The sequence below is a fragment of the Manihot esculenta genome, chromosome 5 (genome assembly GCF_001659605.2).
Source record: "Manihot esculenta cultivar AM560-2 chromosome 5, M.esculenta_v8, whole genome shotgun sequence".
NCBI classification, from domain to species: domain Eukaryota; kingdom Viridiplantae; phylum Streptophyta; class Magnoliopsida; order Malpighiales; family Euphorbiaceae; genus Manihot; species Manihot esculenta.
Window position 1 is genome coordinate 7904302 of NC_035165.2, and position 26284 is coordinate 7930585.

The window sequence follows — 26284 nt, forward strand, 5'->3', positions numbered from 1 at the left end:
CTTATGAGTGGGTGATTACTTACTGTCCTAACGATTATTAGAGCGGGCAATACTTATCTAGAGTGGGTTCACATGCACCGGTAGTGTAAATATATGGTTTTATGTGGATCCTACCATTATTTTACACTGTGGATCCAATCTAGGAAGGTATTTTCCTATTAAAGCTTGTCAGATAATTCTAACTCTTTTGCTAAACCTTCCAGAACAAGCCAAGCTGCAGTCTGCTTGTTGCATAAAAACAAGGTTGACTTTGAATGGCTGACATGAATGCAACCAACCGTCTAACAGATACAAGAATATAATGTCTTTGCTGTAAATTATAGAGCGAGCAATACCCGCAGGCTTGGAGTCTGTCTCCTAACCCAGCAAAATTAAGTTGACGTAACGTCCTTTGAATTTGACTTCGTTAAAATAACAATAATCTGAAAATATTTTTTGATTGGCTCAACAAATAACAAATCAAGCTTTTAAATACCAGTTGTGAAGTCAATTTTTAACAAAACCATTTAGAAGTACTTGAGTTTTTCAAATTTTTATTGTTGATTCGCTTATAGATTATCTATTTTTAGCTAAATCCTTCATCTTATCTCCTTCAATATTTATCTGCAAAAAGTAAAAACCAATTAAATATCACTCTATAAAGTTGTGTTATTGTGAAATCAAAGAAGAGTTGTGTGTCAATTGCTACGGGTCTTTCATTCTCCCCTACAGCTTAAAGCCAAGACAAATCAATCAATTTATATTCCGCATGTTTTCAATTTTAAAAAATAAACAAATAAAAGACTTTCGAATTAACTTTATAATAATATATTTTAACATTATTCTATATTGTGTATATACAGAGTTTAATTAAAATTTTAAATTATTAAACCTGTAAAATAAAATTTAGTGTCTTCTAAATAAAATTTGCTTTTTACTAACTTTAAAATTGACTAATAAACTCGTTGACAAGACAACTGAGAAAGTAATTCTATAAGAATAATGTAAAACTAAGTGGCAAATGACTTTTTTTTTTAATTTACTAAATTTTTTTAAAATAATTTTAAATATTAATAAAAAAACTATTAATTAATTATTTAATTTAAAAAATAATTAAAATATTTTTAATATTTTAAAAAATATATTAATTGGTTAATATTTTTATTAAGTATTTATTATTTAATTTTTATAATTTTAAAAAATTTACTAATTAATTTTTTAAATAATTTATGTGTTCGTATTAAAAATATTTTAAGTTTTTTTAATATTTAATCATTAAAATTAATAAAATAATTTATTTTAAATTTTTTTAATATTTAACTATTAACATTAATAAAATAATTAATTAATAAATTTTTTAAAATATTAAAGATATTTTAATAATTTTTTTTAAACGAAACGAGTTTCTTCGCTAATTCTCCTAAAAACAATTAATAATTTTAAGATATTATAATTAAAATTTGATCGGTTTTTTTTAAACGGTGACACACATACCTAATCTAATCGGATCAGTAATTGCAAAAAGAATTGGCGGTGCGGGCAAGAAATGAAAATGAATCAGTGAAGTAACAGGAACTGTAGAAAGAGTGAAAACCCAAAATTAATTGGAAGCGTCCTTGAGGCCGTCCAAAACGCCCAGAGATTCCTTCTACAACTCTTAGCGCATTTTTTTTTTCACAGCCAAACACGTACCTATATAAGTGTGAGGCAGTGCGAGTGAGAGTATCTGCACATCTTTCTGACACAGATAGAAGAGAGCAATGGCGACCCCTCCAAAGCCATGGAAGGCGGAGTACGCGAAGTCCGGGCGATCGTCATGCAAGACCTGCAAGAAACCCATCGATAAAGAGAATCTCAGGCTTGGCAAAATGGTCCAAGCCACTCAATTCGATGGTTTCATGCCTGTATGATTCTGTATCTCTATCTCATTTTTTCCCCTTGTCTTCACACACACACTCTCTCTCTCTCTCTCTGGCATTTCATGCCCTAAAGTTCTTGCCTTTTCATTTTCCCTTTCATTGCTATGTATTTATTTGTGGAAGAATCGTACATTCGCTATTCTTTTGTTTTTTTTTTTTTCCTTTGCTTCCAGGAGGTTGTGTGTCTTTACTGGTATTCAGTGGCCTTTTAGTTTTCTAGCATTTCTTCTGTTTATGAATAGGATTATTGTGAATTAATTTAAGCAATGAGGGTACGTTCATACACGTCAATTCGTAATACATTCACGCAAATGCCAATTTGGTGCTTTGTTTTTATTTGTATATTCTTTTATTTCCACTCCCATTTCACTATTTGCGAATTCCAAACGTTTCTCTCTATGTTCTGGGCTAGAGCTTATTTTGCATTTGTATTCTGCGTGAGGTCTTGCCTTGTTAGTTCACTTTTAGGTACTTCCTTTAACTGTGCAAGCAACTAGCAGCTCAAGTGGAATAATTTTTATTTTTATATTGTAAAATAGTTCGCCTTTTTACCCCCATGTATTCACCTTATCTTTTATATTTTACCATCTTTGTGTCTAGTGAAAAATCCTAATGGACAATGATTTGCAGTTTTTAGTGCCAATTATGAACCCATGGCCTATGCTATTATTCTCGGTTAGTAATTTGCTAATGCATGCTTCGAAATCTTACCTGGTGTTGTTTTTAGTTTTGTATTGCTTAGCTCTTTGGAGAATTATTACTTCATAGCTTAGCTATATCCAACCAAATTGTGAACAATCTACTGGAATTATTTCTGAAGTCTATTACTACATCCTCTGTGTCAGATTAAAAGGATGACCTAGATATTTTTTTTGCTTGAAAGTTATTGCCACTTCTTTTAATGACCTTATGCTTGGTGAAGAAAAGGAACAAAATCTAATACATTTTGTTTCTAAATAGATGTGGAACCATGTCGGTTGCATACTGAAGAAAGCAAAACAGATAAAATCGTAAGTGTTTTGTATCATATACTGTAATTACAAGATGTAATGCACATGGATTGCAATGCCTGACATCTAGGTCTTTGCCATACTTTTAGGTGTGATGATGTTGAAGGTATAGAATCACTACGGTGGGAAGATCAGCAAAACATTAGAAAATATGTCGAGGATGGTGGTTCCTTAAATACAAATGCTGCAAGTTCTATGGAATATGGTATTGAAGTTTCACAAACTTCTCGTGCTACTTGCAGAGGCTGCAACCAAAAGATTATGAAGGGACAGGTGACCATCTATATATTTTTCTCTTTGCTTTTTGGGAAATTATCTTTCAATTGCATGTTTTGCACTTCCAGTTGAGACTACATATTCATAAATCAGCTGATATTGGTGCAGTAAAGTGATACCAAAATGCATTTCTTGCCCATTTATTCGATGACATATAATTATAAAGATGCTGCAAATGTTGGACGAATAATGGAGCTGTCTTTTTTTTTTAGATGATTTTTCTGATCTGATTGTTCACTTGAAGCCTGAAGTGCAAAGTGTGTTTGTATTTTGCAATATTATGTAAATAGTTGCTTATTTAGTTGTCTGATCTGCATTTGATTGCAACCCTTAGCTCATAAGAGCATGCAACAGTAATTCCCTTATGAATTCCCTGGTTAGTTGGCTTGATGATTTTTCATTGGCCTTCATGGTACTATCTTTGGTTGTAAACTGAGATCTCTTGTAGGCCTCTTTTCATTTGTTCTTTAATTCCATGAACTTGCTTTATTACTAGACCAAATTATGGTTTCTTAGTTAAAACAACTAGGACTGGTATCTAGTGTTGGTCCCATCAATTTAAAGGAAGGGAAAAAATAGGAAGAGAACCCAGGTGGCTGAAAGCTTCTACTTTGATTTTCATAGAAATAAGATGCAGTTTCAATTAAGGGCAGGATTCATATCACCTTTTACTTTTAGGGGCTGGAACTGGAAATGCTCTATTTGGGAAAAACAAAGGAGAAATTGACAAGATAGAAGGTGTGGGTGGGAGATTATTCTCTTGTGTCTTGTTTGTAAAGGTGTAACATAGGAGGAGGGGAGATAAGAAACTTCCAATATTTTGGAAATCTAAGAAGGCAGGGGAAAGAAAATTAGGAAGTTAAAATGACATTTTTGCAAAGTTTAAAGTGTTGAGTTTTAAATAGGGGAAGAGAAAATGAGTAAACATGTTTTATGTTCTCTTCAATTTCTCCTCAAGTAGCGTAATTGTTTTTTATGGGAACAAGTTGTAGAAAGATAATATTTGTTGTATATCACAATAGAGATTACAACCTATTTATACATGAGAGACGGTATCTAAACAGGAAGGAAAATCAAGTCTATGATTATACAATCTCTAAGATTAAGTAATTAACCCATCTATCAATATTTACTTCCTATAACCTATAACACTCCCCTTCAAGTTGGAGCATAAATGTTAATCATGCCCAACTTATTACATATATAATCAACTCGAGTTTCATTTAGAGTTTTAGTAAAGATATCTCCTAATTGTTCTCCAGTTCGGATGTCCTGTTGATATTATCTTTTGTTGGACCTTTTCACGAACAAAATGACAATCAATCTCGATGTGTTTAGTCCTCTCGTGAAATACCGGATTGGAGGCAATGTGGATAGCTGCTTGATTATCACATCACAACTTAGCAGGCATTGAATTTGTGAACCCAACTTCTTCTAATAGTTGACGTACCCACAAGACTCCACAAACGGCTTGTGCCTTGGCTCGATATTCAGATTCAGCACTAGAACGGGAGAACACATTTTGCTTCTTACTTTTCTATGAGACCAAGTTACCTCCCACAAAAACACAATACCCAGTAGTTGACCTCCTATCAACCTTCGAGCCTGCCCAATTAGCATCAGAAAAGCATTCAATATTTGAGTGCCTATGGTTGCCATAGAATAGCCCTCGCCCTGGGCCCCTTTAAGGTAACAAAGAATTTGTCCCAAAGCATCCCACTGGGCAACAGTAGGAGACGACATAAACTGACTTACCATACTCGCTGAATATGCAATATCAGGACGAGTCACTGTCAAATAATTCAACTTGCCAACTAATCTTCTATAACTTTCAGGATCTGCAAATGGCTCACTGTCTTCTGTGGTAAGTTGAAGGTTAGGGGTCATTGGGGCACTACAAGGCTTAGCACCCAATTTTCCTGTTTCTGCTAACAAATCAAGAACATATTTTCTTTGAGACAAGAAGATGCCTTTCTTATACTGCATAACTTTGATTCCCAAGAAATATTTCAATGAACCCAAATCCTTTGTATGAAACTGTGTTTTAAGAAATTCTTTTAGGGATGTGATGCCAGCAATATCACTTCCTGTGATAACAATATCATCCACATATATTACAAGCAGAATTACTCCACTATCAGAATTTCTATAAAACACTGAGTGAGCACACTTACTCATTTTCATTCCAAACTGTTGGACCACCTCACTAAACCTGCCAAACCATGCCTGAGGACTCTGTTTCAAGCCATAAAGGGATTTTCGAAGTCTACAAATCTTGCCCGACTCCCCCTGAGCAACAAAACCAGGTGGTTGCTCAATATAAACTTCCTCCTGAAGATCATCATGAAGAAAAGTATTTTTAATATCCAGTTGATGCAAAGATTAATCATGTGTAGCTGCCAAGGAAATAAACAATCGAACAGATGCGAGCTTGGCAACTGGGGAAAATGTATCAGAATAGTCAACTCCATAAGTTTGTGCATAACCTTTGGCCACTAAATGGGCCTTGAGGCGAGCAAACAGATCCATCAGGATTTACTCTTACTGCAAACACCCATTTGCACCCAATAGCCAGCTTTCCTTGCGGCAAGGACATCAACTCCCAAGTACCATTAGTGTCAAGGGCCATCATTTCCTCTTCCATTGCAGCACGCCAACCAGGATGGGACAAAGCCTCAATAACAGTTTTGGGAACTGAAATAGAATCTAAAGCAGTGGCAAAACAACGAGAAGAAGAGGATAATTGATCATAAGAGACACAAGCTGAAATAGGATAAGTGCAAGTACATTTACCTTTGCGAAGAGCAATGGGCAAATCCAAATCAGACAGTGAAGGATCAGTGGGAGCAGGATCTGTCGACGAAGAAGCGGGTAGCGGAGCGGAGTCAGAGTCCTCTAAGCGTCTGGAATACACATGAAAGATGGGAGGGCGACCTGGCACATGAGCGAAAGGTGTAGGAGTAGTCTGAGGAGACAGAGAGCGAACAGTGTATAACAAAAGGTCATCTTCCTCACCTTGGGTGTTATAAACAGAGGATGGTGGAAAAAACGGAGTAGACTCAAAGAATGTTACATCTACAGACACAAGATACCGATTCAGATCAGGAGAAAAACAACGATACCTTTTTTACGTCGAGAGTAGCCAAGTAAGACACATTTGAGTGATTTGGGATCCAATTTAGTAACCTGTGGACGAACATCACGAACAAAACAAGTACACCCAAAGATACGTGGCTCAATAGGAAACAAAGATTTAGTGGGAAATAAAATATTATAAGGGATATCACCATGAAGGATGGAGGAAGGCATGCGATTAATCAAAAAACAAGCAGTGGATACAGCATCAGCCCAAAAACATTTAGGTACTTTCATTTGGAATAAGAGGGCTCTGGCTACTTCAAGAAGATGTCAATTTTTTCTTTCGGCAACTCCATTTTGTGAAAGAGTGTCAACACAAGAGGACTAATGAAGAATCCCTTTTTGTAACAAATAAGATTGAAATTCCCCAGAGAGATACTCTTTAGCATTATCACTTTGCAATATACTCATTGAATTGGATTTGGATTTCAGCATAAAATGCACAAAAGATAGAAAATAATTCTCAACGACTCTTCATTAAAAATAACTAAGTAGTACGAGAGAAGTCATCAACAAAGGTAACAAAGTACTTAAAGCCAGACTTAGACACAGTAAGACAAGGACCCCAAACATTTGAATGTACTAACTCAAAGGGGGACGAAGCCCGTTTATTGACTCGAGATACTGAAGGCAAACGATGATGTTTGGCAAATTGACAAGACTCACAATCTAAAACAGACAAAGAATGAAATTGTGGATATAACTTCTTCAAAGCTGAGAGAGAAGGATGCCCCAAACGACAATGAACATAAAAAGGTGTTAAACGCGTGGAACATGCAAGTGATCTAGGTAGTTGCTGATCCAAGGCGTAGAGACCCTCTGACTCACGTCCTCTACCAATAATCTGCTTCGTCGAAAGATCCTGAAAAATACAGTGATCAGGAAAGAATGAGACACAACAATTCAATGCACGAGTGAGTTTACTAACAGAAAGCAAATTAAATGCGAATTTAGGGAGACATAACACAGAGGATACAGAAAGAGAAGGGGTTAAGTTGACATGACCAGAACCCATGATAAAAGATTTAGTATCATCAGCAAGAGTAACATAAGAAGTCGATGCATGAGACTCAAGATTGGACAAAAGGGTAGAATTACCTGACATATGATCGGTAGCACCAGAATCAATAACCCATTTGGAGGATGAAAGCACAAGACATGCAGTAGATTTACCTGACTCGGCAATTGCAGTGATAGAGGAGGAATTAGAGGATTTCAGAGATGCCTGGTATTGGGTGAATTGTGTATACTCATCTTCAGATATCAAAATCCCCTGATCTGAAGGGGCCTCAACTGCCATATGCGCCATTTGTGTGCGCTGATTCTTATTCTGTAGTTTTTGACATGTCTTCTTAGTATGTCCTGGTTCGCGGCAGTAATAACAAATGATTCCTCCTGAGTTAGAAGTAGAACTTGTTTCCCCAGAACACTGAGATCTTTTACCACCATTAAAACCTCCCCTTTGCCCACCTCTATTATTCTGTCTGCCACTATCATTGCGGCTAACAAGGGCACTAGTGGGGTGTGAAGGAATTGGAGATTCTTACGCAATACCCTAGTGAACGCATCATGTAATGATGATATTTCAGAGTTAGAAAGAATCTGAGATTTAGCTGTCTCAAACTCTGGAGGGAGACCTGCAAGAAAGCTCATAACAGCCATTTGCTCTCGTTGAGCTTGTTGAGTTTTCACATCTGTACCAAAGGGCATCAATACATTAAGTTCTTCATAAACTTTTTTAAAATCCATAAAATAGGATGTGAAAGTTCTATCATTTTTCTGGGCTCGGTAAAACGCCTTACACACATCATAAATACGGGAAATATTCCCTTTGCCAGAATATAGAAATTCCAAAAACTCCATTAATTCTTTAACAAATTCTCAGTGATTAATAAGACTAATCACCTCACTATGAATAGAATTTCAAATCTGCAGAAACAAACGAGCATCATCCCTCATCCAATCTCTATGAGTTTCATCAGTTGGAGGATCCTTGGTAAGATGATCATCTATGCAATACTTCGTAAATAAATACAGATAGTCTTACTCCAATCTAAAAAATTAGATCCATTTAATTTGTGTTCTGTGATTTTAGTCATCACAAGAATCACATCAGTTACGATGGTTTTAACTTCAGCTATCGGAACAACCAACCCAAAACAATCAAAATAGCAAAGGATCAATACCTGTGAACAAGTGCCAATGAACAGTACCTGTGAACAGTGCCGATGAACACCTCCACCCAACACCCGAACAGCAAACAAACCTCAGATCCGACAAGGGGTCGGTGTGGCGACTCCAGCGATGGTGAGATCCAAATGTTACCCTTTATGGATAACTCAAATGAACGGAGCCCTAAGTCTCCAAAAAAAAAAATTTTAAATTTGACGAGAGAGAAAAGAAAAAAAAAATCTCTACGAGAATGGCTCTGATACCATGTAGAAAGATAATATTTGTTGTATATCACAATAGAGATTACAACCTATTTATACATGAGAGACGATATCTAAACAGGAAGGAAAATCAAGCCTGTGATTATAAAATCGCTAAGATTAAGTAACTAACCCATCTATCAATATTTACTTCCTATATTAACATATTTACTTCCTATAACCTATAACACAAGTAATTGGTGTTTAATCTATTTCTCTGTCCTGGGTTGTGGATCTGGTTATGGGTCTGTGGGCTAAGGGTATGGCAGGAGTTTGAGTGTTTGGGTTAAGAGTCTTTTTACGACTTCTGGTCATTAACAATTCAGGCTCTAAAAGAGGAAATCTGAAACCTCTGAGACTTAAAGCGCTCAAGACTTAATTGATTTTGGAAGCTGTCCTCTTCACTTAAATACAGAAAAGAAGCATAACTCCTTCCTGCATCAAAGGAGCACTACTTCAACATGGAGGAACACCCTTCTCAACTAACCACATGAAATAAAAAGTGGTCCTACATCAAAGGAGCACTACTTCAACATGGAGGAACACCCTCAACTAACCACATGAAATAAAAAGTAGAGGAATATCCTCCTATAAATAGGGAATCATTAAAACAATTAACTGAAAGATAACTGAAAGATAACTGAAATATTTGACTAATTCAGAGGCTCAATATGTGGCTGCTTTGACTTGGATCCATGACTGAAGGTATAGACTTGCAGTGGTTTGGTAACATTACTTCCCACCCCCAAGGGAAGCTTGTCCTCAAGCTGAAAATCTGGATATTTGGCAGAGAATGCATGTACCTTCTCCCATGAAGCATCGGCAGGAGAAGAATGATTCCAGTGGACGAGAACCTCCTTACTTCCTCCTTTAATACGGTGGTCTAGAATGGCCAAAGGATGAATAGGTTCTGGCAGCAGAAAAGATGGCAGCGATGGTGTAGGAGAAGATTGACCTTCATGATAAGGTTTTAGACTTGAAATATGAAACACTGGATGGAGCTTTGAATCGGCAGGAAGACCCAACTTATAGGCCATGGAACCGACACGTTCCACTATCACAAAGGGGCCATAGAATCGTGCTGAAAGTTTCTGATGGCATACTACCATTGAATGTCTAAAGTATGCCACTGGTTTGTTTTGCTGTAACAGAACAGCTCCGATTCCTATACCCGAGGCATCACATTCTATGAAAAAGGTTAGTTCAAAATCAGGGAGAACCAAGATTGGAGTTGATGTCATTGCTTGCAATTCGATCAAGGTTCCCTGTTGAAAGAAACACATTCTCATGACAGCAAAATCCCAGAGAATGGGTCCCAAAGTTCGAAGCCAATTAACTCCCAAAACCACATCGAAATCGGTTAGTGGCAGAACAAATAAGTCCACGGAAAAAGAGTGGGAATCTAGTAGAATTGGGATTCCCTTGCATATACCTGGGTTGTCCAGTAGCTCACCATTGGCGACATTAACTTTCAAGCCATACTGCTCGTTTACTTCGGCACCAAGTTCCTCGACTTTTGTTGCAAACACAAAATTGTGAGTGCTGCCAGAATCAATTAGAATTAAGACTTGTCCCCCCTTCCAACATCCCTGTAGTTGCATGGACTGAGGATTTCGAATTCCAGTGATAGCGTTAAATGAAATCTCTGGTTCTAGCTCTGGATCAGAATTTGTGTCCTCTATTTCTTCGGTCTCCACCAAGTCTATCCAGAAAAGCTTTTTACATTGGTGGCCGCGAACAAACTGTTCATCACTGTTAAAACACAGTCCCTTTTTTCTGTCTTTCTTCCATCTCCTCACGGTTCAGTCGCTTCACCAATCGGTTGGCACGAGGTGCAGATGTGAAGGCAGCGCGAAGAGTGTCTCTCACAGCCGAAGAACTTGGGAAAAGTTTCTGTTCATACAGCCAGGAGATGCTTATTGCATTCACCAAATCTTTTGGATGATGTAGCTCGACCTCAACAGCAATGGAGTCTTGCAATCCACTGAGGTACAACTGGACCTTTTGATCCTGCGTGAGGGTGCCAGTGCGTTACACCAAGGCTTCGAAACGATTCTGATATTCTGCAACAGAACCAATTTGCTTTAGCTTCGCCAATTCGCCTAATTTGTTGCTGCGGATTGGAGGCCCAAAACGAAGATTGCATTGATGTGTGAACTCATCCCAATTGGGATTTGGAATGTCATCCAGTAGCTGCATATACCACAGCTGAGCAATCCCCTCCAAATGGTACGAAGCTAAACTCACCTTCTACTCTTCGGGTGTTTGTTGGTGCCTAAAAAAATGCTGGCATCGGGCAAGCCACCCCAAAGAGTCTTCCAGCCCATCATAACGAGGAAAATCAAACTTTGTGAATTTCGGTACTATCGAACTTCCTCCCGAACTTTCGGAAACCGAAGCACCCGAAATTCCCTTATCTCTCCTTGATTTTGCTTGACTGCCAGTGCTGCTAAATTGCAACCCTTTCTTAGTCGATTCCAATTCCTGAGACATTGCATCCAATTTGGCGTGCAATTGCTCAACTTTTTCATTTCGGTCTTTGTTTGCTTGCTGCTCAGCCAACAACAATTCAAAGAGCTTGGCGAGTTGATCTTGAACAGAGTCCCCCATAACTGCAGGCTCTGATACCAAACTATTATGGCTCCGAGTTGTGGATTTGGTTATGGGTCTGTGGGCTAAGGGTATGGCAGGAGTTTGAGTGTTTGGGTTAAGAGTCTTTTTACGACCTCTGGTCATTAACAATTCAGGATCTAAAAGAGGGAACCTGAAACCTCTGAGACTTAAAGCGCTCAAGACTTAATTGATTTTGAAGTTGTCCTCTTCATTGATGTTATTGCTTAAATACAGAAAGGAAGCATAACTGCTTCCTACATCAAAGGAGCACTACTTCAACATAGAGGAACACCCTCCTCAGCTAACCACATGAAATAAAAAGTGGTCCTACATCAAAGGAGCACTACTTCAACATGGAGGAACACCCTCCTCAACTAACCATATGAAATTAAAAGTGGAGGAATATCCCCCTACAAACAGGGAATCATTAAAACATCTAACTAAAAGATAACTGAAATATTTGACTAATTCAGAGGCTCAATATGTGGCTGCTTTGACTTGGATCCATGACTGAAGGTATAGACTAGCAGTGGTTTGGTAACATTCTCCTTCCTTCCTTTTCTTCCTCTCCCTACCAGGTGGATTTTATCTCCACCTTTCTAATTCTATCCCCTTTCTATCTCCCTGACAGCTCCCCTCTTCACTTCATTTTTTGTGTGTTTGGTTCAAGCCTTCAAGTATCAACATTTCCAATTTTAATGTTAACTTCAAAGGGTTAGTTTGAAGGCCATGAATAGAAAGGGTGAGAAAATCATCACACCTGCCCCAGCTGCATCATTGTTGTACTGTTGTTCAAATTACCACATCAACAAGCCTAAGCTAGGAAATAAAAAGCTAAAATGATGAAAATTTTCATCCTTTTTGCATCAACTTTAACCTTGTACAAGACATATCAGACCATTATCCCTTAACAATTACTTCTTATTTATAGGTGCAACCAAATACACTTCAAATAATCATGATTACACGGAAAATTCCTCCTGTAATATTTCACTCTTTTCCTTCCCTGTACCAAATTCGGCCTTGGTTGTTATTAGGAAGTTGTGACCACTTATAGCAGTAATTTCCTAATGTTGGAAAATTATAATGCCTGTAAGTCCATCCTGTGCATTTCCTTGGGTATGTTATCTTAATATCATCCTTTGGCATTTCCTAACTCTCTTAGTTCCCCTGTACATATTTCTTAATATTCTGAATGTTCTTATTTTCTGATGATTTTGATATAGTTGCTATATGATTAAATATGACACATGTTCCTTGTTGAACACAAATGCAATTAGGTTCGTTTATCTTCAAAGCCTGAAGAGCCACGAGCTAAAGGGTTGGCTTGGCATCACCTCAATTGTTTTGTGGATTTGTACCCATCTGTCCAAGTGGAGAAGTTGTCTGGATGGGAAAGTCTCCCACCAGCTGATCAGGCAGTAGTTCATGCACTGGTTAAGGAGGTTCCTTCTACTGCAAAGAGTGGTATCATATATAAAACATTATCCTACGCTGCAGTAATGTGTTTGTATTGTAAATGAATAGTGAAAACTATGGATGACCGTTTCTTACTCGTTAGAATTTTCTTCTCAGGTGCTGTTGAGGGAAGAAAGGATAAAGGCTTGCAACAATCAACTCCCACAGTTGGTACAAAACGTAGAAAAGATAGTGATGGCAATCAAAACTCAAAAGCTGCTAAGGCCATTGGAGATGTGTCAAGTAGCAGGTCTGCATCTACAAAGAATCATAATGAATTGGAAAGCAAACTGGAGGCTCAATCTAAAGAATTGTGGACTTTAAAGGATAGCCTTAAAAAGCATGTCACAACTGCAGAGTTGCGTCAAATGCTTGAAGCAAATGATCAAGATTCTTCTGGATCAGAACTTGATTTGCGGGATAAATGGTAATTTTTCCTGGAAGAATGAAGTTAAATATGCATTTATAGATTCTTTCTTCTGTGGGTTTACCGCTTGATCAAGGATTTTCTTGAATGCTTTCCATACTCTCTTTTTTTTTTCACTTCATTAGTGCTGATGGAATGATGTTTGGAGCACTTGGTCATTGCCCAATCTGTTCTGGTTTTCTCCGATATTCTGGAGGAACATATCGGTGCACTGGGTTCCTGTCAGCATGGAGCAAATGTTCATACTCCACTTGTGAACCAGAGCGTCTAAAAGGGAAGTGGAAAGTCCCAGAAGACACAAATAATCAATATCTCAGCAATGTATGAAACTGACTTGTCTCAGTTACCAAGATTTTGTTACCTTAACTTAATGTACTGCATTTCCTGCAGTGGTTTAAATCACAGAAGAGCAACAAACCTGTTAGGTTACTGCCTCCACCATCATCTGACAATTCTTCTAGAACTCAAGCTGGCAACAGCCACTCTCCATATTCAAAGAGTGAAAATTTGAGAGATCTGAAAGTTGCTATTGCTGGATTACCTAAGGAGTCTATGGTACGACCATGAATTCCCCAGATTGGTGAATTATCCATCATACTTAATTTTGTACTTTTACACATTTGATACGTGCACTGGTTGTGCAGGAAGAATGGAAGAGTAAAATTGAGGGAGTAGGTGGAGAGGTTCATGCAAAGATAAAGAAAGGTATTTGCTTTACGGAGTAGGTTTTGATCGAAAAATTGTTGAGCACACAGAAAGCCATGGATATTTTTTACTTGAGATATTTTGCTTAATGAATTACAGATACAAACTGCTTTATTGTGAGTGGAGTACCAGATCGTGAAGATGCTGAGATGAGGAAGGCCAGGTAAGGATTCTTCTCATTAACTGGTCTTTAGTGTCTTCTTTCTTAATGTTAATTTGACTTCGAATGGTTCAATTGATAGGAGAATGAAATTACCAATAGTCAGGGAGGATTACCTGGTTGAATGTTTTAAAAAACACAAAAAGCTTCCATTTGATCTGTACAAAGTGGAAGCTGTAGGTGGTGCCTCTAGCATGGTCACTGTCAAAGTGAAAGGGCGAAGTGCTGTGCATGAAGCTTCTGGTTTGCAAGATACAGGTCACATTCTTGAGGATGGGAAGAGTATCTATAATACGACTCTAAACATGTCTGATTTATCAACTGGTGTTAACAGGTGGGTCTATGAAATTCTGCTTGTTTGCTATAACTGTCTTTCCAGATGCTAGCTATGGCTTTCCCTAGTTTGGTCTTATTCCATTTATTTGTTTATTTGTCTGTCAATGTGAATTGTGCAAAACCTGAAACTGATAGGGAATTACAGGATCACTGAACTTTCTATTTCTTTTCTGAGGCAAATTGGTAATCTAAAGGAAACACTATAGGTGAATGTGAAGGCAGCATGGCGTACATTAAGATGCTGATCAAGTGCTTTGCTTGTTTTGATTTTAGTGTAGTGTTAAATATGTTTCAGAGCAGCTCCCATTCCAAGTAAGGTCATCCATAAAGAGTAGACCAGTAGCACCTCATTAAGAACAGTGCAATTCCTAGGAGGTGTTCCATCAATTGACATGCAAATGATCTTTCATCATGTTTCTAACTTCCATCTTTCATCATTTTTCTAACTTTCTATGCATTGAAAAACAGGTAAAGTTTTGTATTTTTGAAATCTAGAGACAAATTGGATTATTTTCTGGTAAGTATTTTCAGTTGGAGAAGTTTGGTTTCTAGATTTGGCTGTGTGAAATGGTTGAGTTGTTCCACATAGACCTGGTATTGTCCTTTCAAATTGTGAACTGGACTGCCAGTCAAACATAGGACTGGAACTGGTCAAATGGTTCCAGTTCATGAACTGGACCAGGACTGTCCTTTTATGGGTTCCTTTCTTGTACCAGGACCGAAACTGGCAGGTTCAAATTGCCAGGTTTGATCTGGAATCAGACCAATCCAATTCTATATTATTTTCTTTTTTTTCTTAAAAATAATTTTTTATGGATTGACATGGTTCCCTTTAATTTATTTACTGTAGGAACTTAAATAAAGGATGCACTAAAGTTCTAAACCTTGTAAATATATGTATTCTAATGTGTAGAACATTAAGATTATTGAAGCTATAAGATATTTCAAACTTGGACTGAACCAGATTGAAACAGAACCAGATCTTCTTTGCACTATAATTATTTTTGAATCTTAACTGTTTCAAACTGAAACTGGTTCAAATGGTCAAGCCTGTTAAACCGGGTTGAACCTGTGGTTTTGACAAAACCGGACTGGAACTGGCCTGTGGTCAAGTCTAGTTCTACAACCATTCTCATACTCCCCTGTGTTTTAGATATTCCTATTAATTGGAATTTCCATAATCGATGGAAATGAGTCGTCAATAAGACATCACAGTTCTCAAATATCTATTTTTCAACTTTTTGTCCAATCTATAGTAAGTGGTACATCAACTTTGGCTGATAGATTATTGAGTGTTGCCTTTTTATATTGTTTTTTCCATAGTTACTAGATTCTCTCAACCCCCCCCCCCCTCCCGTGCAGCGAGAACTGCAATCTGGGTACTGCACAGTCCATATCGAAACGTGATACTTTTGCGTCCCAAATCACTAGGGGACTCTCAATTGGAGTCACCAAAATTGACATTCCAACGAGAAATGAAAAGATGGAAGGAAGGAAGAAAGAAGTAAGATCAACAAATATGCATGCGTGCAATAGCATGCAGGCACAGGAAGAAGAGGAAAAAGAGGAGGGAGAAAGGCTATAGCAAAAGAAAAATAGAAAGAAGACAATATATTCTGAAAAACCTTAAATGAGGTAGTGGATTAGGTGGCAATGTTAATTTGGGAGTGTAAATGACTATTTATTAGTTAAATTTAAATTTTTTTTAGAAAATATAAATATTATCAACTATTAGTCTTATATGTAATTATTTAAAATGGTATATTATATTGAATTAATATAATTTACTTTGCCTTAATTAAATTGGGGTATCAACTACATCTACTGCTGATTGAAATAGCATACCAATGAAGGCTACCCTTTACATATCGTATATTTTACTAATTGGCGTACCAAGTACCTGGACGGCGATTTAAGAGTATCACTTTCCAGGTAAATATGGTTTTGTTTCCTTTTTTCATTTGACTGACTTGGTGGTGGTCTTTCTAGTATTAAATATTGTTAGCAGTTGGACGACTGCGATTTTTGTTTTTAAAGAAAAATTGAATGTCTTTCCTGAGGACTTCTGGAAATTTTTGTCTGAATGCCCTCACAATGTACACAGCAACAACATTTAGTTCTATTTACATTTGAGTAAATGCATGTCATACTTATAACACTGGTCCTGAGAGTTGCATGCCCTGAGTTTGAATGTTGGATAACTTGTTGCTTTCAGAGAGCAGTTCATGTGTCACTTAGTAATCATGATAGGAAATATTTTAGCCGGTGAATGAATGTACTAAATCATAAAAGAAAGACATGGGAGGACAAGCTGCCAAGGATAGAACAGCATAAAGGAGTTTCAGATATTCCCCTCGCTGGAACAGGATAATGCACAAATCATACGTGACATTAGGGCCAAGTTGGGTTTTATAACTTTTATTATGAAACGAGCATTCAACGTGACTGAAATTCAGAATGTTGCCTTTTCTATAAGAGTTTCTACTATAAATATTAACTACTCTCTTTTTCCCCCTCATCTGACTAAAATCTTCTGGCTATGTAAAGCTACTATATCCTTCAGATAATCCAAGATGACAAGGGTTCAGATTGTTACATGTTCCGTAAATGGGGTCGTGTGGGAAATGCCAAAATTGGAGGAATCAAACTTGATGCAATGTCAAAATCCGATGCAGTCAGTGAATTTAAACGTTTATTCCTTGAGAAAACTGGAAATTCATGGGAGGCATGGGAACAAAAGCAGAATTTTCAGAAGAAACCTGGCAGATTCTTCCCATTGGACATTGTACTGCTTCTTTTTCTTTTTCTTTTCTCGTTTTCTCAATTCCTTGGAGTACTCCACAGGTGGAGGGTTACCTTTCTTTTAGTTATTCTAACTATTTGAATTTTAGGACTATGGAGTCAACAAACAACCTAGTTATAAAAATAGAAGTGGTGTGGACAGCCAACTTCCTCGTCCACTTGTGGAGTTAATGAAGATGCTCTTTAATGTGGAAGCATACAGGTAAAATATTGCTATCTTTTACCCTTTTTGTTTTGTAATTTATATCTGAAGATCATACCTTGTGTTCTGCAGAGCTGCAATGATGGAATTTGAGATTAATATGTCAGAAATGCCGCTTGGGAAATTAAGCAAAAATAACATCCAGAAGGGTAATTTACCTGGAAAAATATGATTCGTTTCTTCTAAAGAGCCAAAATTGTTTTATCTGTTCTGTGATTGAATTTGCATTATAACTATACATGGTACTGGGAAGTGGGAACCATGACATGGTTGCAATTGATTAATGCCCATCATTTTTTTTTTCCAGGTTTTGAAGCGTTGACAGAAATCCAGAATTTATTAAACAGTAGTGCTCATGACCCTTCCATTAAAGAAAGCTTGATTGTAGATGCCAGTAACAGATTTTTCACTGTTATCCCTTCTGTTCATCCTCGTGTTATTAGAGATGAAGATGATTTTAAGTCAAAGGTATGTTCATTTCATACATGGTGTGTTTGCATATTCTCAACTTAAACATCAACTTATTGCACCTTGGTTACTTTTGTTTTTTCACTTTGCAACTTTTTGTCGTTGATCTGCTAATTGAAGCTAATTTTGACATTTTTTCCCTGAAAAAATTCTGTTTACTTTTGGCAAGGCTCCTGTTTCTGTATACCATTTAGCATTCTAATAAGTGCAGAGGTTTTTCTCAAAAAACATTCATCATGTGAATCCCTTATCTTTGTAAACCTTCATTTTAATTAATCTTTGAAATTTACTGTTCTTGAATTAGATTAAATTATAAGAATTTGACAAATCTCATTAATGCAGTATATGTTAAATATGAAAATTAGAGTTGAAGCTATATTAAGATGTTGGGCTATGTCGATGACACTCTGATTAACACTGGTAGCCAAAGTATTGTTCTATTTGTGTCCTTGCAGCATAAGGAATAACACTTGCTATTTCTTGCTCACAATTTAGGTGAAAATGTTAGAAGCACTTCAGGATATTGAGATAGCGTCAAGATTGGTGGGTTTCGATGCTGATGACGATGAATCATTTGATGATAAGTACAGGAAGCTTCGTTGTGAGATAACTCCGCTTCCTCATGATAGTGTGGATTACCAGTTGATTGAGAAGTACCTTCATACTACTCATGCTCCTACTCATACGGTGTGTTAACTTAGGATGAGTTTTTACTTCTCCATCTCTGTCTTTTCTAACTCTTCTTCCCACTTTTTTGACAAGTTAGCTTCTAATGATACTCTCAGGATTGGAGTCTTGAACTGGAGGAAGTTTTTTCACTAGAAAGGAAAGGGGAAATTGATAAGTTTGCTCCATACAGAAAAAAGCTCAAGAACAAAATGCTACTCTGGCATGGTAAGTTGCAACTTTTATCAACTATTTTTCTTGGATACTGGTCTACATCATGGTCTATAGGACCCACCCAGTTGACTGTGCAACTGAGGGGGAAAAACAAATTACTTCTCTGCAGGTTCTCGGTTGACAAACTTCGTGGGAATACTTAGCCAAGGACTGAGAATAGCGCCTCCTGAAGCTCCAGCAACTGGATATATGGTTCTCTCTCTCTCTCTCTCTCTCTCTCTAAGAGAGTGTGTGTGTGTGCGCACGCGTGTGCGCATGTTCCTGCTGTTTAATAGCTGCAGATATACATTTGTCCTACATGTGCATGTGCATTGTTGTGTGGTCTTCTTAAGGCTGATGCTTGATTACTTTATTTTGCAGTTTGGTAAAGGAATTTATTTTGCTGACCTGGTTAGTAAGAGTGCTCAGTACTGCTTTACTGATAAGGAAAATCCAGTGGGATTAATGCTTCTTAGTGAAGTTGCCTTGGGGGAGGTCTATGAGCTGAAGAATGCCATGGTGAGTTAACATGTCATGATTCATGTATTTATTTGTGTGTTCATGCTAGCATGTGTATGGTAGTACTTGTGTTTGGATATTGAATTGGCAACTGTTGGTGCATGCCTTCGTTAAATCTGATGTTAATCAATTGTCACAGTATATGGATAAACCTCCTGAAGGAAAGCATTCCACAAAAGGACTTGGCAAGAAAGTACCTCAAGAGTCGGAATTTGTGAAGTGGAGGAATGATGTCACTGTTCCTTGTGGTAAACCAGTGCCATCAAAAGTCAAGGCCTCTGAGCTGATGTATAACGAGTACATTGTCTATAATACAGCTCAAGTAAGTCCTGTCTTTGCTCATTTTAATACTCATTACTTGTGCTGTGCATCCTAACTATTTACATGATAAGTCTCACGTCTTCAAATTTTTTGTACGGCACTCTTAATACTGCATTCCCATGTACTGAATTTTAAAAGTTGTTGGAGACTATGCTGTCTTTGACTGCACACTATTGTGAAAATTGAGAGATTATATATAGGCAAAGGCTGCAGATTGAATATGCCAAGGCAAGGCCCTTGGTGTATTCACATGATTATGCTTTTCGAGGCTTAATACATTTTGGTGTGCACCGGTATCTGATGAGAGGTGGTTTTGTTGGACAGGTTAAGATGCAATTCTTGTTGAAGGTCAAGTTTCATCACAAGAGGTGATGAATAGGGGAAGGGAATGTTTTTAGCAGAGGCGAGCAGATTTTTGTTTTGTAAGGTCTCATTTTGGGGTTTGATGGAGAGAGGTATCAACTTGGGTTTTGTTTCTATAAATAGCATGGGCATGGTGGGAAGGGAAGTCTAAATAGAATATTTTGAGCAGAATATCAGCTTTTGATATCTTGTGTTTATGGCTTTATGGGATCTTCATAGCCAATGTGAGCCTCATGGAAATGTGATTTATGAAAGTTATCCGGTTGATTGCAAAGAAACCATTGCAGCTAGGTATAGCCAAGTCGAGCTGAACTTTGATAAGTTCAGGTTCGATTAGAAAAATACAACTAAGTCGAGCTAACTTTGATAAGTTGAGGCTCAATTAAAAAATAAATTTAAAGTCTCGAATTAAAACTCGACTTGAACATCGCTAATGAGTTCGAGCTTGATTCATAAAAAAATATTAAAAATGAGCTTGATTCGTAATGATTTTATTTACCACATTAGTGAATTGATTCAAACTCCAATCAAAAGGTCGAATTGCAGGTTGAATTTTCGAGTTTGAGTTCGTTTCAAACTCCAATCAAAATGTTGTTTAGGGTTGAATTTGAGTTTATTTAAATTTAAAATTTGAGCTCATTTTAAATTATAAATAAATTTAAATTAAAAATAAAATTATAATTATAAGAATATCGAGAGATTTTTAAATTAATTTTTTAAATTTAATTAAAATCTCTCATATCTAAAATTTAAGAAAAAAATGTGGAAGGGTTATCTTGTTAAATAGAGGTTGCAATTCTCCATATTCTGAGTTGCCCTTTCATACGAAGGTTATAATTCTCTACATCCCTCCAACCTCCATATTCTGGATTGTTTATAAAAGATTACAATTCTCCAAATTCGTGTTGGTGCATTAACACTTTTATACTTTAAAGAATCCTGATTTTTAAAATACTAATAAGTTTTTTTTATGTCTTGGATTTAATCCTAGCAAATTAATTTTGTTTTCAATTGTATTTTTTTTATTACTTATAAAAAAATATTATATATTATAACTTTAAAATATTTTAAAATTTCAATATTATTATTACTATTATTATTTATAATTTTAAATATTAATATTTGTTATTTCACTTTTAATATTTAAGAGAAGGAGAAAGAGTTTCTATTTAAATTATATAGTTTAATTTGATTAAAATTATATAGTTTTGCTGTTAGTATTAAATGATATTTTTATACTAAATTTATTAGTGTAATATATTATTAATAATATTTTTTTTAGTTTTAATCTAAATATATTATTTATATTAAATTATTATATACAATATAAAAATTGCTATTAGAATATAAATATAAACTATTATATGAAACGAATATATTAATACAAGTATAATTAATTTAATTACATAATTATATATAATATTATACTAAACAGTACTAGCACTCAATTATATTATATTATATTAATAATTGAATTTATAAATTTAAATATGTAATAAATTAAAATAATATTAAATATGAAAATAATCATAAAAGTGGACACAAAAATGTACATATAATAATAATAGCTTATTGTGAGAATTTAAGAGAGATATTTTTTAAGTTTATAAAAATAGTATTTATTTAAGAGATATATAGTAATAAATAAGTATATAGATTAATAATGTAATTACTCAATTAAGGGAGAGATAAATATAGTTTATTGTTATTTAATATTTTAAGAGTTCAAAAGTAAGAGAAAGAAATAATGTAAATAAATATTAAAAATTGAGAGAAAAAAAATTATGATAATATCATTTATACCATCATCCATATAATATTTATAATTTATTTATATTAAAAAAATATTTATTATTATAAAGTATTTATTGTTTTATATTAAAAATATATTTATATTTAATACACTAGGTTTATTCCCATATATATCATTAACTTCTTTATTTCAAATTTAAAATTAACTTATAAATTATTATCATTTATAAAATATATTTTTTTGTAATTATTGTATTTTAATTTTAAATAGTAAATTATCTATAAAAAATAATATAATTACAGATTTATAAAATATAATGTTAATATAAATATTTAAACAATAAATGATATAATTCATGATATTATTTAATAATTTATAAATGAGTATTGTAAATCAACTTGTTTACAAGTTTGATTTATGAGTCGGTTCATAAATTTATTAAATTTATTCATGAATCGATTCATGAATTTGTTCGAAAGTCGGTTTATGAATATGTTCATGAATCCAGTCAATGAAACAGCTTGCAAGATTATTTATAAACTTAAAAATGAGTCGAGCAAATGAGTCAAGTACTGCTAAACTCAAACTCGATTCAATTTATTAAATTTAGCAAACTCAATTCAATTTATTAAATGAATTTAAAAAGTGAGTTCAAATTTATCTTATTTTCTAAATGAACTTAGTCCGATTGAGATTTTATCAAGTCGAATTTTAAATAATTCACTAGTTTGATTCATGACTCAGTTCATAAATTTATTCATGAATCGATTCATGAATTTATTTGCAAGTCGGTTCACGAATATGTTACAAACTTAGTAAATGAAACAGTTTGCAAGATTGTTTATAAACTTAAAAATGAGTCGACCAAATGAGTTAAGTACTGCTAAATTCAAACTCGATTCAATTTATTAAATGAGTTTAAAAGGTGAGTTTAAATTTGCTTTATTTTCTAAATGAATTTAGTCCGATTGAAATTTTATCGAGTCGACTCTTAAATAATTAACGAGCAGTTTAGTGTTTATCCAAATTTTTAGTTGTAGGAATTGAGTGTAAACTGAAACTTAGATGATTGTGAGAACTATTTTGGCCGATTGTGAGAACTATTTTGGCCGAGACCATGGAACAAACAGATGGCAACCTACATCTATTTATCGTCGTGAGCTTTGACTTACAAAGGTTCAGTAAATTTTAGAATGGTTTGAATTATTGAACATTTTCATATACAAGTATAAGCAACACGGAGCAATGACATTAGATGGGATGAATTTTCTAAACCTAAAACGCAACTGAAAACCGAGTGGTGACTAGAAATCAGGTCTGGGTGAGTCTCACCTTCACATAATGTAAAGGCTGCACGTGAGCCATGTGGAAGGATGATGTGGGAAAATGGACTTGAGAATCCAAAATGAATGATGATAATGTGATGGATCATTAAACTCAGAGACGGGTGAGAGTAGGCGTTGGCATTTGCATTTGCATTTTGGCAAGGAAGATGTGACGCAGTGAAGGAACATCATCCTCTTTTCCTACTTTATTTAGGTACGCTAACATCCATTTTCCTTGGTTAGCCATGACGTTTTCTTCTCATGCCATGCCCTTTCTGTTTCTCCTTTTACCATTTTCACTCTCCTTTTCTTTTTTTATCTTTTCCCTCTTCTCATCCTCCGGTTTCCCTCATCCTCGTCTCTATTCTAGTTCATGTATTTATTATTATGTGCTGTATTCTCTTTTTTTTTTTTAAATAATCAAATCAATTGAGATATTTTAGATTTATAAAGTACGTAAAATTAAAATTATATATATTAATTAACATGAAACTATTAAATAATTTAATCATTTTAAATTATATCATATATTTTGTATCATATTATATATTGATTGAGAGAGAGAGCTTATTCTAAAAACTTGATCAACACTGCTTCCACAGAAGATCAATCACGTTTTGATGGTGGGTGCATTTTGATCTTTCATGCTCGGAGGAAATCATCCTCCCTCCCATCACTTGCTTCATTCTGCCTACAACTTACCTTCTTCCTTTTTGTCTCTCCCATAAATTGGAGCCAAGATAAAGAAGGAATTAACACTACTTTTACCAACTTTACTAGCCTATTTAAGTAATATATACGGATAGGATATCCGTGAAAATTAAATTATTAAATTTAAAATTCGATTTATATTAATAATATTTAAATCTAATTAAAAATTAATCTAAATTCCTGACATTCTCCTCAAACTCTATTATTATTATTTGAATAAACTCAAATCTGTTTAGTTTTATATTTTTTAATTAATAATTTATATAAAAATATATTTTTCATTAATAATTTTCATTTAAAAAATTTAATACATTTAAAAAAAATATTTAAATTTTAATTTATTAAATAAAAATATATATAAATAATTTATAAATATTATTATAAAATATATTTTTTATATTAAATTAATTATTTATATAATCTTATATATAAAATTTAAAATTAAAACCCGCTACGGATATCTTTTTAAATTTAAATTTATTTCAAATTCGATCTATTTTTTAAATTTAAACTCATTTTAAATTTGACCCATCATATTAACGTTTAATCAAAATTAACATTAAAAAATATCCAAATCATTGATTGAAATAAATACTTAAAAATATCCAATCCATTGTCATTCTACTCGCAATTAGTCTTCTGTTTAAAAACATAATAATAATAATAATAATAATAATGAATTTAGCTATTTTAAACAAAAGACTCCAATTGGGCTACGCAGACTGACTTCCCACCCTGCCCACTCCTTTGCATAAGTAATCATTCAAAACTCAAAACTGAAAAAATTAAATTAGAAATTGAAAATCGAAAACTGCTGTTTATAAAAACACAAAAGTGAAGTGTTTGAAATAGAAGAGCGGTTGTCGGTAAAGGTAGAGGGTAACCGGCAGGTGGCTGTAGGCCGAGAGCCACAAAGCGACAAACAGCAGCAGTTCCCAGGTGCGGCGTTCGGCGGAAAAAAGAAAAATAATAACAACTCAACTTAATATTATTAAACTGAACCAAATTTAAAAGCTAGAAATTTCAAAAGCAAAGCTATTTTTTAACCTAAAAAAAATAAAAAGAAGATAAGAAAAATAAAACCGTGCAATTAAAATATAAGCTCCATATTGCATCAACCATTAGCAAATGTTTCCATGGAACCCTACATCAGGACCTTCCATGTCCCCCATTCACTTCCCTTATAAGGACCCTCCCTTTTATGTCCCTCTGTCCCAAAACCCACTTAGCCTATTTTCCTGCACCATTTCCTAGTCTGCTCGTGTGCCTAAAATTAAATTCCAAGATTCTCCCATCTCCATATCTCTCTCCTATATTTTTATTGTTTTGCACCGCCATGGCTTCATCTGGAAGTGGCACCGGCTCTCCCTGCGGAGCATGCAAGTTTCTCCGGCGAAAATGTGCATCCGATTGTATTTTTGCACCTTATTTTTGCTCGGAGCAAGGCCCTGCTAGATTTGCAGCTATTCACAAAGTTTTTGGTGCTAGTAATGTGTCTAAGCTTCTTTTGCATGTACCAGTAGCTGATCGCTGCGAGGCTGTGGTCACTATCGCCTATGAAGCTCAAGCTAGGATTCGAGACCCCGTTTATGGCTGCGTTGCTCATATTTTCGCCTTACAACAACAGGTTCCAAGCTAACTTTATTTACTTATTCAAATCTAATAATTATAATAATAACAATAATAATAACAAATCTACAAAAATATTCCCAGGTCGCATGCTTGCAGGCGCAGCTGATGCAAGTGAAAGCTCAACTGGCACAAAATATAGCGGACTCATCACACAATATGGAGAATCAATGGCAAGGAAATATTTATGGGGTTCCATTTCCTCATCATCATCAAGCAAATTATTATAATCGTATGATGAATCCGATCTCTCCACAGAGCTCAATGGAATCTGTTGAGCATGGCAATGATGGGATCATAAGCATGCAAGATATACAAAGCAACAGCCAAGATTTTCCATTCCAAGCTTGTACCAAGAAAAGACCTTACAATCCTGACTTGGGTGAGCTTCAAGCACTTGCACTTAGGATGATGAAGAACTAATTCTGATCTTATTATTATTATCATTATAAATATATTAATAAGTTTAAAATACATCTTGTTTCTTTGTGTGTGCTCAAACTCATGTGTATATACTGATGAGACCATCTAAGAAACTTAAAGTTTTGATAAGCCTAATGATCAATACAGGCATTCTCTTTTGATTTACTAGGGTGGTTAAGTTTCTAATAAAGATTATTTAATTATTTTTTATTTTAATTAAAATCAGTCTAAATGTTTAATTTTATATTGTCCTTCTATCAAGTTAAGCGACAACATAAATAGAGACAAATTTGAACTCTCTATTGTCCTTTGCCAGAACAATAATAATAAATAGATAGGTGTTGTAGGTTGTGTAGATGACGATCTTGAATGTGTATTTCTTAATTATATAGGAAACCCACGAGGTTAGTTCTATGTGTTTCTTTCTAATTCTTGT

General features: G+C 35.0%; 2 protein-coding genes across 2 annotated transcripts; both read left to right on the forward strand.

Moving 5' to 3' along the window:
• Positions 1–1533: 1533 nt before the first annotated feature.
• LOC110616013 (poly [ADP-ribose] polymerase 1) lies at positions 1534–20281 on the forward strand. Its single transcript, XM_021758310.2, has 20 exons — positions 1534–1883; positions 2859–2908; positions 2998–3181; positions 12648–12834; positions 12943–13252; positions 13378–13573; positions 13643–13807; positions 13897–13957; positions 14057–14120; positions 14200–14451; positions 17001–17238; positions 17345–17457; positions 17530–17606; positions 17765–17925; positions 18421–18612; positions 18711–18819; positions 18935–19017; positions 19186–19323; positions 19463–19645; positions 19969–20281. Exons 1-20 carry the CDS (start codon positions 1740–1742, stop codon positions 20014–20016), a joined length of 2955 nt encoding a protein of 984 aa, XP_021614002.1. The 5' UTR covers positions 1534–1739; the 3' UTR covers positions 20017–20281.
• Positions 20282–24843: 4562 nt separating this feature from the next.
• On the forward strand, positions 24844–26016 carry LOC110616259 (LOB domain-containing protein 16). Its single transcript, XM_021758625.2, has 2 exons — positions 24844–25423; positions 25510–26016. The coding sequence occupies exons 1-2, from the start codon at positions 24998–25000 to the stop codon at positions 25846–25848; spliced, it is 765 nt and encodes a 254-aa protein (XP_021614317.1). The 5' UTR covers positions 24844–24997; the 3' UTR covers positions 25849–26016.
• Positions 26017–26284: the final 268 nt, after the last annotated feature.